The 16,875-nt window shown below is 52.1% G+C and overlaps 1 protein-coding gene across 3 annotated transcripts in view; it reads left to right on the top strand.

The window, feature by feature from the left end:
* The window catches only part of LOC123774864 (UPF0696 protein C11orf68 homolog), a 113,678-nt gene that overhangs the window by 52,054 nt on the left and 44,749 nt on the right, over positions 1 to 16,875 (top strand). For all 3 annotated transcript variants that reach the window (XM_045769530.2, XM_069316577.1, XM_069316576.1), the window contains exon 2: positions 14,300 to 14,533. In XM_045769530.2, the coding sequence (XP_045625486.2) occupies positions 14,391 to 14,533 (143 nt within the window). In that variant the 5' untranslated portion in view covers positions 14,300 to 14,390. The remainder of the gene's footprint in view (positions 1 to 14,299; positions 14,534 to 16,875) is intronic.

Below are 16,875 nucleotides of genomic sequence, written 5' to 3'. Positions count from 1 at the left end.
TGTCAGCTACCCCTCTCACTGTCTGCCACCCCCCCCTCTCACTGTCAGTCACCCCTCTCACTGTCAGCCACCCTTCCCCTTGTCAGCCACCCCCTCTCACTGTCAGCCACACCTCTCACTATCAGCCACCCCTCTCACTGCCAGCCACCCCTCTCACTGCATGTAAGCAACCCATCTGACTGTCAGCCACTCCCACTGTCAGCCACCCCTCTCACTGCCAACCACCCTTCTTACTGTCAGTCACCCCCTCTCACTTTCAGCCGCCCCCTCTCACTGTCAGCCACCCCTCTCACTGTCAGCCACCCCTCTCACTGTCAGCCACCCCTCTCACTGTAAGCCACCCGTCTAACTGTCAGTCACCCCAATTCTGTCAGCCACCTTAACTGTCAGTCACCCCTCTCACTGTCAGCCACCCCCCTCTCACAGTCAGCTACCCCTCTCACTTTCAGCCACCCCTCACACTGTCAGTCACCTCTTTCACTCTCAACCACCCCTCTTGCTGTCAGCCACCCCCTCTCACTGCCAGCCACCCCTCTTGCTGTCAGCCACCCCCTCTCACAGCCAGGCACCCCTCTCACTGTCAGCCATCATCTCTCACTATCAGCTACCCCTCTCACTGTCAGCCACCGCTCTTACTGTCAGCCACCCCTCCCCCTGTCATCCACCCCTCTCACTGTCAGCAACCCGTCTAACTGTCAGCCACCCCAACCTTGTTAGCCAACCTCACTGTCTGCCACCCCTCTCACTGTAAGCCACCCCCTATCACTGTCAGCCACCCCTTCTCTATGCCTGCCACCCCTCTCACTGGCAGCCACTTCTCCCCCTTTCAACCACCCCTCTCACTGTCAGCCACCCCCTCTTACTGTCAGTCACCCCCTCGCACTGTCAGCCACCCACTCTCACTGCAAGCCACCCCTCTCACTGTCAGCCACCCCTCTCACTGTCAACCACCCCCTCTCACAGTCAGCCACCCCTCTCACTGTCAGCCACCCCTTTCATTGTCAGCCACCCTCTCTCACTGTCAACCACCACTCTCACTGTCAACCACCCTCTCTCATTGTCTGACACCCCTCTCACTGTCAGCCACCTCTTCCCTTGTCAGCCACCCCTCTCTCTGTCAGCCACCCCTCTAACTCTAAACCACTCCTCTCACTGCCAGCCACCTCTCTCACTGTCAGCAACCCGTCTCACTGTCAACCACCCTTCTCACTGTCAGCCACCCCCTCTCATTGTCAACTACCCCCTCTCACTGTCAGCCACCCCTTCCACTGTCAGCCACCCCTCTCGCTGTCAGCCACCCCTCTCACTGTCAGCCACCCCTCTAACTGTCAGCCACCCTTTCACTGTCAGCCACCCCTCCAGCAATCAGTCACCCATCCACCTATCAGCCACCCCTCTTACTGTCAATCACCCATATCACTTGCAGCCACCCCTCTCACTGTCATCCACCCCTCCCACTGTCAACCACCCCTTTCACTGTCAGCCACCCCTCTCACTGTAAGCCACCCCCTCTCACTGTTAACCACCCCCTCTCACTGTCAACCACCCCTCTCACTGTCAGCCACCCCTCTCACTGTCAGCCACCCCCTCTCATGGTCAGCCACCCCTTTCACTGTCAGCCACCCCTCCCACTGTCAACCACCCCTCTCACTGTCAGCCACCCCTATCACTGTAAGCCACCCCCTCTCACTGTCAACCACCCCCTCTCACTGTCAACCACCCCTCTCACTGTCAGCCACCCCTCTTGCTGTCAGCCACCCCCTCTCACTGCCAGCCACCCCTCTCTGTCAGCCACCCCGTCTCACTGCCAGCCACCCCTCTCACTGTCAGCCAACCTCTCTCACTATCAGCTACCCCTCTCACTGTCAGCCACCGCTCTTACTGTCAGCCACCCCTCCCCCTGTCATCCACCCCTCTCACTGTCAGCCACCCCAACCTTGTTAGCCAACCTCACTGTCAGCCACCCCTTTCACTGTAAGCCATCCCCTATCACTGTCAGCCACCCCTTCTCAATGCCTGCCACCCCTCTCACTGTCAGCCACTTCTCCCCCTTTCAGCCACCCCTCTCACTGTCAGCCACCCCCTCTCACTGTCAGTCACCTCCTCTCACTGTCAGCCACCCCCTCTCACTGCAAGCCACCCCTCTCACTGTCAGCCACCCCTCTCACTGTCAACCACCCCCTCTCACAGTCAGCCACCCCTCTCACTGTCAGCCACCCCTTTCATTGTCAGCCACCCTCTCTCACTGTCAACCACCACTCTCACTGTCAACCACCCTCTCTCATTGTCTTCCACCCCTCTCACTGTCAGCCAACTCTTCCCTTGTCAGCCACCCCTCTCTCTGTCAGCCACCCCTCTAACTCTAAACCACTCCTTTCACTGCCAGCCACCTCTCTCACTGTCAGCAACATGTCTCACTGTCAACCACCCCTCTCACTGTCAGCCACCCCCTCTCATTGTCAACTACCCCCTCTCACTGTCAGCCACCCCTCCCACTGTCAGCCACCCCTCTCGCTGTCAGCCACCCCTCTCACTGTCAGCCACCCCTCTAACTGTCAGCCACCCTTTCACTGTCAGCCACCCCTCCAGCAATCAGTCACCCCTCCACCTATCAGCCACCCCTCTTACTGTCAATCACCCATATCACTTGCAGCCACCCCTCTCACTGTCATCCACCCCTCCCACTGTCAACCACCCCCCTCACAGTCAGCCACCCCTCTCACTGTCATCCACCCCTCCCACTGTCAACCACCCCTCTCACTGTCAGCCACCCCTCTCACTGTAAGCCACCCCCTCTCACTGTTAACCACCCCCTCTCACTGTCAACCATCCCTCTCACTGTCAGCCACCCCTCTCACTGTCAGCCACCCCCTCTCATGGTCAGCCACCCCTTTCACTGTCAGCCACCCCTCCCACTGTCAACCACCCCTCTCACTGTCAGCCACCCCTCTCACTGTAAGCCACCCCCTCTCACTGTCAACCACCCCCTCTCACTGTCAACCACCCCTCTCACTGTCAGCCACCCCTCTTGCTGCCAGCCACCCCCTCTCACTGCCAGCCACCCCTCTTGCTGTCAGCCACCCCCTCTCAAAGCTAGCCACCCCTCTCACTGTCAGCCACCCTCTCTCACTATCAGCTACCCCTCTTACTGTCAGCCACCGCTCTTACTGTCAGCCACCCCTCCCCCTGTCATCCACCCCTCTCACTGTCAGCAACCCGTCTAACTGTCAGCCACCCCATCCTTGTTAGCCAACCTCACTGTCAGCCACCCCTCTCACTGTCAGCCACCCCTTCTCAATGCCTGCCACCCCTCTCACTGTCAGCCACTTCTCCCCCTTTCAGCCACCCGTCTCACTGTCAGCCACCCCCTCTCACTGTCAGTCACCCCCTCTCACTGTCAGCCACCCCCTCTCACTGCAAGCCACCCCTCTCACTGTCAGCCACCCCTCTCACTGTCAACCACCCCTTCTCACAGTCAGCCACCCCTCTCACTGTCAGCACCCCTTTCACACTGTCAGCCACCCCCTTTTACTGCCAACCACCCCTCTCAATGTCAACCAGCTACTCTCACTGTCAACCACCCTTATCACTGTCAACAACCCCCTCTCACTGCAAGCCACCCCTCTCACTGTCAGCAACCCCTCTCACAGTCAGCCACCCCTCTCACTGTCAGCACCCCCCTCACACTGTCAGCCACCCCCTCTCACTGTCAGCAACCCCTCTCACTGTCAGCCACCCTTCTCATTGTCAGCCACCTCTCACACTAACAGCCACCCCCCTCTCACTGTCAGCCACCCTTCTCACTGTCAGCCACCCCCTCTCACTGCCAGACACCCTTTTCAACGTCAGCCACTCCCTCTCACTGTCAGCCACCCTTCTCACTGTCAGCCACCCCCTCTCACTTTCAGCCACCCTTCTCACTGTCAGCCACCCCCTCTCACTGTCAGCCACCCCTTTTACTGTCAGCAACCCGTCTCACTGTCAGTCATCCCTTCCCCTATCAGCCACCCCTCTCACTATTAGCCACCCCTCTCACTATCAGCCACCCCTCTCACTGTCAGGTACCCCTCTCACTGTCAGCCACCCCTCTCATTGTCAGCCACCCCCTCTCATTGTCAGCCACCCCCTCTCACTGTCAACCACCACTCTCACTGTCAACCACCCTCTCTCATTGTCTGCCACCCCTCTCACTGTCAGCCACCTCTTCCCTTGTCAGCCACCCCTCTCTCTGTCAGCCACCCCTCTCACTCTAAACCACTCCTCTCACTGCCAGCCACCTCCCTCACTGTCAGCAACCCGTCTCACTGTCAACCACCCCTCTCACTGTCAGTCACCCCCTCTCACTGTCAACTACACCCTCTCACTGTCAGCCACCCCTCCCACTGTCAGCCACCCTTCTCGCTGTCAGCCACCCCTCTCACTGTCAGCCTCCCTTTCACTGTCAGCCACCCCTCCAGCTATCAGTCACCCCTCCACCTATCAGCTACCCCTCTTACTGTCAATCACCCATATCACTTGCAGCCACCCCTCTCACTGTCATTCACCCCTCCCACTGTCAACCACCCCTCTCACTGTCAGCCACCCCCTCTCACTGTAAGCCACCCCCTCTCACTGTCAACCACCCCTCTCACTGTCAGCTACCCCTCTCACTGTAAGCCACCCGCTCTCACTGTCAACCACCCCCTCTCACTGTCAACCACCTCTATCACTGTCAGCCACCCCTCTCACTGTCAGCCACCCCCTCTCATGGTCAGCCACCCCTTTCACAGTCAGCCACCTCCTCTCACAGTCAGCTACCCATCCACCTATCAGCCACCCCTCTCACTGTCAGCCACTCCTCTCACTGTCAGCTACCCTCTCTCACTGTCAGCTACCCCCTCTCACTGTCAGCCACCATTCACACTGTCAGCCACCCCTCTCACTGTCAGCCACCCCTCCCCCCCTGTCAGCCACCTTTCTCACTGTCAACAACCCGTCTAACTGTCAGCCACCCCAACCTTGTCAGCCAACCTCACTGTAAGCCACCCTTCTCACTGTCAGCCACCCCCTCTCAATGCCAGTCACCCCTCTCACTGTCAGCTACTTCTCCCCCTTTCAGCCACCCCTCTCCCTGTCAGCCACCTGCTCTCACTGTCAGCCACCTCTCACACCCCCTCCCACCAGCCACCCCCTCTCACTGTCAGCTACCCATCTCACTGTCAGCCACCCCTCACACTGTGAGCCACCCCCTCTCACTGTCAGCCACCCCTCACACTTTCAGCCACCCCCTCTCACTGTCAGCAACCCCTCTCACTGTCAGCCACCCCTCACACTGTCAGCCACCCCCTCTCACTGTCAGCAACCCCTCTCACTGTCAGCCACCCCCTCTCACTGTCAACAACCCCCTCTCACTGCAAGGCATCCCTCTCACTGTCAGCAACCCCTCTCACTGTCAGCAACCCCTCTCACTGTCAACCACCCCCTCTCACTGTCAGCCACCCCTCTCACTGTCAGCCACACCTCACACTGTCAGCCACCCCCTCTCACTGTCAGCAACCCCTCTCACTGTCAGCCACCCTTCTTACTGTCAGCCACCTCTCACACTGACAGCCACCCCCTCTCACTGTCAGCTACCCATCTCACTGTCAGTTACCCTTCTCACTGTCTGCCACCCTCTTTAACTGTCAGACACCCTTTTCAATGTCAGCCACCCCCTCTCGCTGTCAGCCACCCCATTTATTGTCAGCAACCAGTCTCACTGTCAGTCATCCCTTCCCCTGTCAGCCACCCCTTTCACTGTTAGCCACCCCTCTCACTATCAGCCACCCCTCTCACTGTCAGGTACCCCTCTCACTGTCAGCCACCCCTCTCACTGTCATCCACCCCTCTCACTGTCAACCAACCCTCTTACTGTCAGCCACCCCTCTCACTGTAAGCCACCCCCTCTCACTGTCAACCACCCCCTCTCAATGCCAGTCACCCCTCTCACTGTCAGCCACTTCTCCCCCTTTCAGACACCCCTCTCCCTGTCAACCACCCCCTCTCACTGTCAGCCACCCCCTCTCACTGTCAGCCACCCCCTCTCACTGTCAACCACTCCCTCTCACTGTCAACCACTCCTCTCAATGTCAACCAGCTACTCTCACTGTCAACCACTCCCTCTCACTGTCAACCACCCTTATCACTGTCAACAACCCCCTCTCACTGCAAGGCACCCCTCTCACTGTCAGCCACCCCTCTCACTGTCAACCACCCCCTCTCACTGTCAACCACCCCCTCTCACTGTCAGCCACCCTTCTCACTGTCAGCCACCTCTCACACTGACAGCCACCCCCTCTCACTGTCAGCTACCCTTCTCACTGTCAGCCACCCTTCTCACTGTCTGCCACCCCCTCTAACTGTCAGACACCCTTTTCAATGTCAGCCACCCCCTCTCACTGTCAGCCACCCCCTTTACTGTCAGCAACCAGTCTCACTGTCAGTCATCCTTTCCCCTGTCAGCCACCCCTTTCACTGTTAGCCACCTCTCTCACTATCAGCCACCCCTTTCACTGTCAGGTACCCCTCTCACTGTCAGTCACCCCTCTCACACTAAACCACCTCCTCTCACTGCCAGCCACCTCTCTCACTGTCAGCAACCCGTCTCACTGTCAACCACCCCTTTCACTGTTAGCCACCTCTCTCACTATCAGCCACCCCTCTCACTGTCAACTACCCCTCTCACTGTCAGTCACCCCTCTCACTATTAATCACCCCTCCCACTGTCAGCTACCCTCTCACTGTCAGCCACCCCTCTCACTGTCAGCCACCCTTTCACTGTCAGCCACCCCTACACCTATCAGCCACCCCTCCATCTATCAGCCACCCCTCTTACTGTCAATCACCCCTATCACTTGCAGCCACCCCTCTCACTGTCAGCCACCCCTCTCACTGTCAACCACCCCCTCTCACTGTCAGCCACCCCTTTCACTGTTAGCCACCCTCTCATTGTCGGCCACACCCTCTCACTGTCATCCACCCCTCTCTCTGTCAGCCACTACTCCCACTGTCAGCCACCCCTCTCACTGTCAGCCACTACTCCCACTGTCAGCCACCTCTTTCACTGTCAGCCACCCTTCTCATTGTCAGCAACACCCTCTCACTGTCAGTCACCCCTCTCACTGTCAGCCACTACTCCCACTGTCAGCCACCTCTTTCACAGTCAGCCACTACTCTCACTGTCAGCCACTACTTTCACTGTCAGCCACCCCTCCCTCTGCTAGCTTCTCCTCTCACTGTCAGCCTCCCCCTCTCACTGTCAGCCTCCCCCTCTCAGTGTCAGCCATTCCCCTCTCACTGTCAGCCACGTTTCTCCTCTGGTGAGGCGTGGTAACAGGTGACAACAAGTCACCTGTTACCAGTTACTTGTTGTACACAATGGAGAGTGGTAGGCACAGAGCTTCTGCTCCTTCCTTTAGAATCCATGGCGATATTCCATCCCGGCCTATAGCCTTTGTCACGCCCACATCTAGCAGAAGCTTCCTCACCACCCCACTGGTAATCACAAACTCCTTTAGTTGTGTCTGGTTTGATGTTCCCTCCGTTATTTCTGTGACTTCTCCTTGCTCTGAGGTGAAGACTTCCTATAATTTTTTAGTGAGTTCCTCGCACACTTCCTTGTCTTTTGTAGTGAATTTTTCTGCCCCTATCCTCAGTTTCATTACCTGTTCCTTCACTGTTGTTTTCCTCCTGATGTTGATGTACAGCAGTTTGGGTTGAGTCTTTTCTTTACTCGCTATGCCATTTTCATATTGCCTCTCTACCTCTTTTCTCACCCTGACGTATTCATTCCTGGCACTCTAGTATCTTTCCCTGCTCTCTAGTGCTCTGTTGTTTCTATAGTTTCTCCAGCCCTTTTACTTAGCTGCTTTGCTAGCTTACAACTCTGATTAAACCATGGGTTTCTCATCTCCATTTCATTTTTTTTCTTTTGGACTAGGACGAACTTGTCTGCTGCCTCCTTACACTTCTGTGTGATGTAGTCCATCATATCTTGAACCGTCTTTCCTCTGAGCTCTGTTTCCCAAGCCGGCCTCTTGCTTTCTGATCCCTTCCTAGAGTACATTAACCCTTCTTCGACCAGATACTCAAACAACAGTACACTGTGATCACTCATACCCATGGGGGCTTCATGACCGATTTCCTTGTGTGAAGTGTGTACTCACCTATACGTACTGTGTGTGTAAGTGTGTGTGTTTACTAGTTGTGTTTTTACGGGGGTTGAGCTTTGCTCTTTTGGCCCGCCTCTCAACTGTCAATCAACTGTTTACTAACTACTTTTTTTTTTTTTTTTTTTTTTTTTTCCACACCACACACACACCCCAGGAAGCAGCCCGTGACAGCTGACTAACTCCCAGGTACCTATTTACTGCTAGGTAACAGGGGCATTCAGGGTGAAAGAAACTTTGCCCATTTGTTTCTGCCTCGTGCGGGAATCGAACCCGCGCCACAGAATTACGAATCCTGCGCGCTATCCACCAGGCTACGAGGCCCCTGTTGGTGCGTGTGCCCCTTGTGTTAAATAGCCCGTCTTTATCTACCCTGTCAATTCCTCTGAGAATCTTGTACGTGGTGATCATTTCCCCACTAACTCTTCTGTCTTCTAGCGACGTGAGGTTTAATTCCCGTAGTCTCTCCTCGTAGCTCATACCTCTCAGCCCGGGTACTAGTCTGGTGGCAAACCTTTGAACTTTTTCCAGTTTGATCTTATGCTTGACTAGATATGGACTCCATGCTGGTGCTGCATACTCCAGGATTGGTCTGACATAGGTAGTATACAAAGTTCTGAATGATTCCTTGCAGACGTGTCTAAATGCTGTTCTTATGTTAGCCAACCTGGCATATGGTGCTGATGTCATCCTTTTGATATGGGCTTCAGGGGACAGGTCTGGCGTGATATCAACCCCCAGGTCTTTCTCTCTCTGACTCGTGTAGAATTTTATCTCCCAAATCATACTTTGTAACTGGCCTCCTGCTCCCTACATCATTCTTCATTACATTACATTTGCTTGGGTTAAACTCTAACAACCATTTGTTCGACAATTCCTTTAGTTTGTCTAGATCTTTTTGAAGCCTCAAGCAGTCCTCCTCTGTCTTAATCCTTCTCATAATTTTGGCATCGTCAGCAAACATTGAGAGGAATGAGTCTATACCCTCAGGGAGATCGTTCACGTATATCAGGAACAGGATAGGACCGAGTACAGAGCCCTGTGGGACTCCGCTGGTGACTTCACGCGAATCTGAGGTCTCACCCCTCACTGTAACTCTTTGCTTCCTATTGCTTAGGTATTCCCTTATCCACTGGAGCACTTTACCAGTTACTCCTGCCTGTCTCTCCAGCTTATGTACCAGTCTCTTATTGGGGACTGTATCAAAGACTTTCCGACAGTCCAAAAAAATGCTGTCTGCCCAGCCTTCTCTTTCTTGCTTAATCTTTGTCACCTGATCGTATAATTCTATTAAGCCAGTAAGGCAAGATTTACCCTCCCTGAACCCATGTTGGCGATTTGTCACGAAGTCCCTTCTCTCCAGAAGTGTTACTAGATTTTTTCTCACGATCTTCTCCATCACTTTGCATAGTATACAAGTTAAGGACACTGGCCTGTAGTTCAGTGCCTGTTGTCTGTCACCCTTTTTGTATATTGGGACCACATTAGCCGCCTTCCATATTTCTGGTAGGTCTCCCATCTCCAGTGACCTACTATACACTATGGAGAGTGGCAAGCAGAGTACCTCTGCACACTCTTTCTATACCCATGGTGAGATCCCGTCTGAACCAACAGCCTTTCTCACATCCAGATCCAATAGGTGTCTCTTGATGTCATCTCTCGTAATTTTGAGCACTTCCAAGGCCGCCTGGTTTACTGCCCCCTCTCCTAGTGCAGTGACCTCACCATGTTCTATTGTGAAGACCTCCTGGAACCTCTTGTTGAGTTCCTCGCACACCTCTTTGTCATTCTCTGTATACCTATCCTTGCCTGTTCTAAGTATCATTACCTGTTCTTTCACTGTTGTTTTCCTCCTGATGTGACTGTGGAGTAGCTTTGGATCGGTCTTGGCTTTGCCTGCTATATTATTTTCATAATTTTTCTCTGCTTCCCTTCTCACACTAACATACTCATTCCTGGTTCTCTGGTATCTCTCTCTGCTTTCTGGTGTTCTGGTATTTCGGAAGTTCCTCCACGCCCTTTTGTTCAATACCTTTGCTTCCATGCATGCCCTGTTAAACCATGGATTCTTCTTTTGCTTCTCGGATTTTTACCTTTGGGCTGGGATAAACCTGTTTACTGCTTCCTGACACTTTTGGGTGACATAGTCCATCATGTCTTGTACCGACTTAGGAAACTTCTCATCCCTCATAATTCCCCTTTCGGTATGCCAGTCTTTTGTTTTCTAGTTCTTTTTGGAGGGAGATAAGTCCTAGGTCTACCAAGTACTCAAAGATCAATACACTGTGATCACTCATTCCTAAGGGTGCTTCCATCTTAACCTCCTTTATATCCCACTCATTAGGGGTAAATATCAGATCAAGTATAGCTGGTTCTTCCTCTCCTCTCATTCTTTTCGGTCCCTTGATATACTGGCTAAGAAAGTTTCTTGTTGCCGCGTCCAGCAGCTTACCTCTCTATGTATCTGGTCCTCCACGCGGGTCTCTGTTCTCCCAATCAATCTTCCCGTAGTTGAAATCCACCATGATTAGTAGTCCAGATCCATTCCTACTAGTGAGCAGCGACCATTCCTACTAGCGATCCATTCCTACTGTGTGTGTGTGTGTGTGTGTGTGTGTGTATGTGTGTGTGTGTGTGTGTGTGTGTGTGTGTGTGTGTGTGTGTGTGTGTGTGTGTGTGTGTGTGTGTGTGTGTGTGTGTGTGTGTGTGTGTGTGTGTGTGTGTGTATGTGTGTACTCACCTAGTTGTGTTTGCAGGGGTTGAGCTCTGGCTCTTTGATCCCGCCTCTCAACCGTCAATCAACAGGTGTACAGATTCCTGAGCCTATCGGGCTCTATCATATCTACACTTGAAACTGTGTATGGAGTCAGCCTCCACCGCATCACTTCCTAATGCATTCCATTTGTCAACTACTCTGACACTAAAAAAGTTCTTTCTAATATCTCTGTGGCTCATTTGGGCACTCAGTTTTCACCTGTGTCCCCTTGTGCGTGTTCCCCTTGTGTTAAATAGACTGTCTTTATCTACCCTATCAATTCCCTTCAGAATCTTGAATGTGGTGATCATGTCCCCCCTAACTCTTCTGTCTTCCAGCGAAGTGAGGTTTAATTCCCGTAGTTTCTCCTCGTAGCTCATACCTCTCAGCTCGGGTACTAGTCTGGTGGCAAACCTTTAAACCTTTTCCAGTTTAGTCTTATCCTTGACTTGATATGCACTCCATGCTGGGGCTGCATACTCCAGGATTGGCCTGACATATGTGGTATACAAAGTTCTGAATGATTCTTTACACAAGTTTCTGAATGCCGTTCGTATGTTGGCCAGCCTGGCATATGCCGCTGATGTTATCCGCTTGATATGTGCTGCAGGAGAAGGGTCTGGCGTGATATCAACCCCCAAGTCTTTTTCCTTCTCTGACTCCTGAAGAATTTCCTCTCCCAGATGATACCTTGTATCTGGCCTCCTGCTCCCTACACCTATCTTCATTACATTACATTTGGTTGGGTTAAACTCTAACAACCATTTGTTCGACCATTCCTTCAGCTTGTCTAGGTCTTCTTGAAGCCTCAAACAGTCCCCTTCTGTTTTAATCCTTCTCATAATTTTAGCATCGTCCGCAAACATTGAGAGAAATGAATCGATACCCTCTGGGAGATCATTTACATATATCAGAAACAAGATAGGACCGAGTACAGAGCCCTGTGGGACTCCACTGGTGACTTCACGCCAATCGGAGGTCTCACCCCTCACCGTAACTCTCTGCTTCCTATTGCTTAGATACTCCCTTATCCACTGGAGCACCTTACCAGCTACACCTGCCTGTCTCTCCAGCTTATGTACCAGCCTCTTATGCGATACTGTGTCAAAGGCTTTCCGACAATCCAAGAAAATGCAGTCCGCCCAGCCCTCTCTTTCTTGCTTAATTTTTGTCACCTGATCGTAGAATTCTATCAAGCCTTTAAGGCAAGATTTACCCTCCCTGAACCCATGTTGGCGATTTGTCACGAAGTCCCTTCTCTCCACATGTGTTACCAGGTTTTTTCTCACGATCTTCTCCATCACCTTGCATGGTATACAAGTCAAGGACACTGACCTGTAGTTCAGTGCCTCTTGCCTGTCGCCCTTTTTGTATATTGGGACCACATTCGCCGTCTTCCATAGACGGCGTCTTCCGTCTTCTGGTAGGTCTCCCGTCTCTAGTGACTTACTATACACTATGGAGAGTGGCAAGCAAAGTGCCTCTGCACACTCTTTCAGTATCCATGGTGAGATCCCATCTGGACCAACAGCCTTTCTAACATCCAGATCCAGCAGGTGTCTCTTGACCTCCTCTCTCGTAATTTCGAACTCTTCCAAGGCCGCCTGGTTTACCACCCTTTCTCCTAGCACAGTGACCTCACCTTGTTCTATTGTGAAGACCTCCTGGAACCTCTTGTTGAGTTCTTCACACACCTCTCTGTCATTCTCTGTATACCTGTCCTCGCCTGTTCGAATTTTAAATACCTGTTCTTTCACTGTTGTTTTCCTTCTGATGTGACTGTGGAGTAGCTTTGGTTCGGTCTTGGCTTTGTTTGCTATATCATTTTCATAACTTTCTCTGCTTCTCTTCTCACCCTGACGTACTCATTCCTGGTTCTCTGGTATCTCTCTCTGCTTTCTGGTGTTCTGTTATTCCGGAAGTTCCTCCACGCCCTTTTGTTCCGTTTCTTCGCTTCCATACATGCCCTATTATACCAAGGATTCTTCTGTTGCTTCTCGGATTTTTCCCTTTGGGCCGGGATGAACCTGTTTACTGCCTCCTGACACTTTTGGGTAACATAGTCCATCATACCCTGTACAGACTTATCTCTGAGGTCTGTGTCCCAAGGTATTTCACTTAGGAAACTTCTCATCTGTTCATAATTCCCCTTTCGGTATGCCAGCCTTTTGATTCCTAGTTCTTTTTTGGGGGAGATAAGTCCAAGCTCTACCAGGTACTCAAAGTTCAATACACTGTGGTCACTCATTCCCAAGGGCGCTTCCATCTTAACTTCCCTTATATCCCACTCATTTAGGGTAAATATCAAATCAAGCATTGCTGGTTCATCTTCTCCTCTCATTCTTGTTGGTTCTTTAATGTGCTGGCTTAGAAAGTTTCTTGTTGCCACGTTCAGCAGCTTAGCCCTCCATGTTTCTGGTCCTCCATGCGGGTCTCTGTTCTTCCAATCTATCTTCCCATGGTTGAAGTCTCCCATAATTAGTAGTCCAGATCCATTCCTGCTAGCAACATAAGCTGCTCTTTATATTATGTTAATGGTGGCCATGTTGTTTCTATCATATTCCTGTGTAGGTCTTCTGTCATGACGTGTGTGTGTGTGTGTGTGTGTGTGTGTGTGTGTGTGTGTGTGTGTGTGTGTGTGTGTGTGTGTGTGTGTGTGTGTGTGTGTGTGTGTGTGTGTGTGTGTGTGTGTGTGTGTGTGTGTGTGCGTGTGTGTGTGTGCGTATGTGTGTGTGTGTGCGTATGTGTGTGTGTGAGTGTGTGTTGTGTGTGTGCGTCCGTGAAGTGTTAGAGAAATGTGAAAGTGTATCATGGTTTCGGGTGTCGAGCATAATGTATCTCAATCTCTGGAGCGTTACATAGGCAAGCACAGGGTTTTAGCAAGTATACTTAAGTTCAGGACTATAGCCCAGGACTAAAACACAGAGTATTGAGTACCTGTCAATGTATATGTCTCTTGAAGTACACAGAGAAATCTCATTATCATGATATATCAAAGGATAAATCCACAGGAGCTGTGATAAGGGTTTGAACCTATGCACTGAGCGTTCCCATACCTGTTTTGACCATGTCGTAGCGTAGTTGGCTAGGGAGTGCTTGGGAACACCCAGCTCATAGGTTCAAACCCTAATCACGGATCCTATAGATTTCGATACCCCTTGAACTGTTTCTTCTACATGTATGTGAGAGATAAGGAGATGCAGAGCGCTCTGTCTATTCCTTCTCTTAAAGAAGATATATATAAAAGAAAGATATAAAGCCTTAAGTTCAAATTCGTTTTAAAAGTTTACAAGAAACTACTAAAGAGATTTCATTGGGTGAATTGTTATTAAAATTTAACATTTGTTTGTGCTTTCAGACTATATTCTGTTTTTGGGAGAATTTGATACTGAAGCTAATAGTACAACCAAACGTTATCCTGGCGTGGTGAACACAGGAACTGACCCACGATGAGCGCCACTTGTAAGGATGCCAATACCTTGGCTGCTGAGGCTCAAGAACAGGATGAAGGGGAACGGATAACTTATGATGCCAAGTGCTCGTCTCAGTCCCTCACTGCTTGGCTAAAAGAGTGGGCTCCTTCGAAAACCCCGTAAGACAAAACTACGTCAAACACCTTATTGATTCTAATACCTGTATAGTAGGCATCCTTCAGTCTCAGGAGACTATGGAGTTGCGCCCTAGTTGTCGGTCCTGGTGCAGCATCTGGTGTGACTGATGAGGCCAATCCGAGAGTGGCAGTCCATCCCACACCGAGCACAAACGAAGTCCGATTCTGGTCTGTCTTCCTGGCTACCGGCTTTCCTTCTCTGTCTCTTTGCCTCCGATTCCTTGGCAAGTGACTCCTCGAACTTGGAGAGACCTCGTTGAACAGACTGCCTCCAGGCTGAACGGTCTGCAGCCAGTGTCTCCCATATAGCAAGATCGACGTCCATGGCTTTCAGGTCCCTTTTGCATACGTCTTTGTACCGTAGCTGGGGCTTGCCTGTTGGACGCTTTCCCTGCCTCAGCTCTCCGTACAGGAGATCCTTGGGGATCCTGCCGTCGCCCATTCGCACAACGTGCCCGAGCCAGCGCATTTTTCTCTGTTTCAGCATTGTGTACATGCTGCTGATTCTTGCTCTCCCAAAGACGTTGTTGTTTGTCACCTTGTCCTGCCAGGTGATGTCCAAGATGTGTCTAAGGCAGCGCATGTGGTAGGCATTCAGCTGTCTTTCCTGACGGGCGCGGAGTGTCCAAGACTCACTGCCATAAAGGAGAGTGCTCAGGACACAGGCTCTGTAAACCTGAATCTTAGTATACTCAGTAAGCCTATTGTTGGCCCACACTCTCTTTGTCAGTTTGGACATGGTAGTAGATGCCTTACCGATGCGTTTGTTTAGCTCCGTATCAAGAGAGAGGGAGTCAGAGATTGTGGAGCCCAGGTACACGAAGTCGTGAACGACTTCCAGTTTGGAATCAGAGATGCCGATGTCAGGTGGGGAGTCCACTCCATGTCCCATGACTTGTGTTTTCTTCAGACTGATGGTGAGTCCGAAAGCCTGAGAGGCCTCGCTGCAGCGGGTTATGAGCCGTTGGAGGTCTTCAGCTGAGTGGGCAGTGACTGCTGCGTCGTCGGCAAAGAAGAAGTCACGCAGACACCTCAGCCGAACCTTTGTCTTGGCTCTCAGCCTGGCGAGGTTAAAGAGCTTTCCATCCGACCTGGTCCGGAGGTAAATGCCTTCCGTGACAGATCCGAAGGCGTGCCGCAGCATAACTGCGAAGAAAATTCCGAATAGGGTTGGAGCCAGTACGCAGCCCTGCTTTACTCCACTTCGGATGTCAAAGGCGTCTGATGTTAGACCATCAAAGACCACGGTGCCCCTCATGTTCTCATGGAAAGATCTGATGATGCTGAGGAGCCTGGGTGGGCATCCGATCTTGGGGAGGATCTTGAACAGACCATCCCTGCTGACGAGGTCGAAGGCCTTCGTCAGATCTATGAAGGCTACAAAGAGTGGCTGCTTCTGTTCCCTGCATTTCTCCTGCAGTTGTCTGAGGGAAAAGACCATGTCGATGGTGGACCTGCCAGCTCTGAATCCGCATTGTGATTCTGGATAGACTCTCTGCAAGTACTTGGAGCCTCTTCAATGCGACTCGAGCAAACAGCTTTCCGACAATACTGAGGAGGGAGATTCCACGGTAGTTGTTGCAGTCGCCCCTGTCACCTTTATTCTTATACAGTGTGACGATGTTGGCATCCCTCATGTCCTGTGGCACCTCTCCTTCTTCCCAGCAGAGGCAGAGAATTTCATGCAGCTCCATGAGCAGGCCACCTCTGCAGCACTTCAAGGTCTCAGCAGGAATGCCATCTTTACCAGGAGCTTTACCAGAAGCAAGGGAGTCTAGGGCATCGCTGAGTTCTTCCAGGGTCGGTTCGCTGTCGAGCTCCATTAACACAGGCAGACACTCAATGGCGCTCAGGGCATCTTCGGTGACCACATTGTCCCTGGCGTATAGCTCAGAGTAGTGCTCGACCCAGCGCTTCAGCTGCAGTGTCTGGTCCTGAATCACCTCGCCAGTGGCAGATTTCAGAGGAGCGGTCTTCCTCTGGATTGGGCCGAGGGCCTGCTTGATGCCGTCATACATTCCCCTTACATTGCCTGTATCCGCTGCAGTCTGTATCTGGGAGCAGAGCTGGAGCCAATAGTTGTTGGCACATCGCCTGGCGCTCTGCTGCACTTTGCAGCGGACGGCCCGAAGGATCTGTAAGTTGCGCTGACTTGGGCAGGCTTTGTAGGCTGCCAAGGCGTTTCTCTTCTCTTCGATTACAGGTGTCATCTCTTCCGAGTGAGCCTCGAACCAGTCTGTCGACCTGCTGGTCTTCTTGCCAAAGGTGGAAATGGCAGCGTTGAACACAGCGTCTCTGAAGTGCTCCCATCTTTTACAGGCAGT

The sequence above is a fragment of the Procambarus clarkii genome, chromosome 84 (assembly GCF_040958095.1).
Source record: "Procambarus clarkii isolate CNS0578487 chromosome 84, FALCON_Pclarkii_2.0, whole genome shotgun sequence".
NCBI classification, from domain to species: domain Eukaryota; kingdom Metazoa; phylum Arthropoda; class Malacostraca; order Decapoda; family Cambaridae; genus Procambarus; species Procambarus clarkii.
Note: the sequence above shows the minus strand (reverse complement) of the source record. Positions and strands in the feature narration are given on the sequence as shown.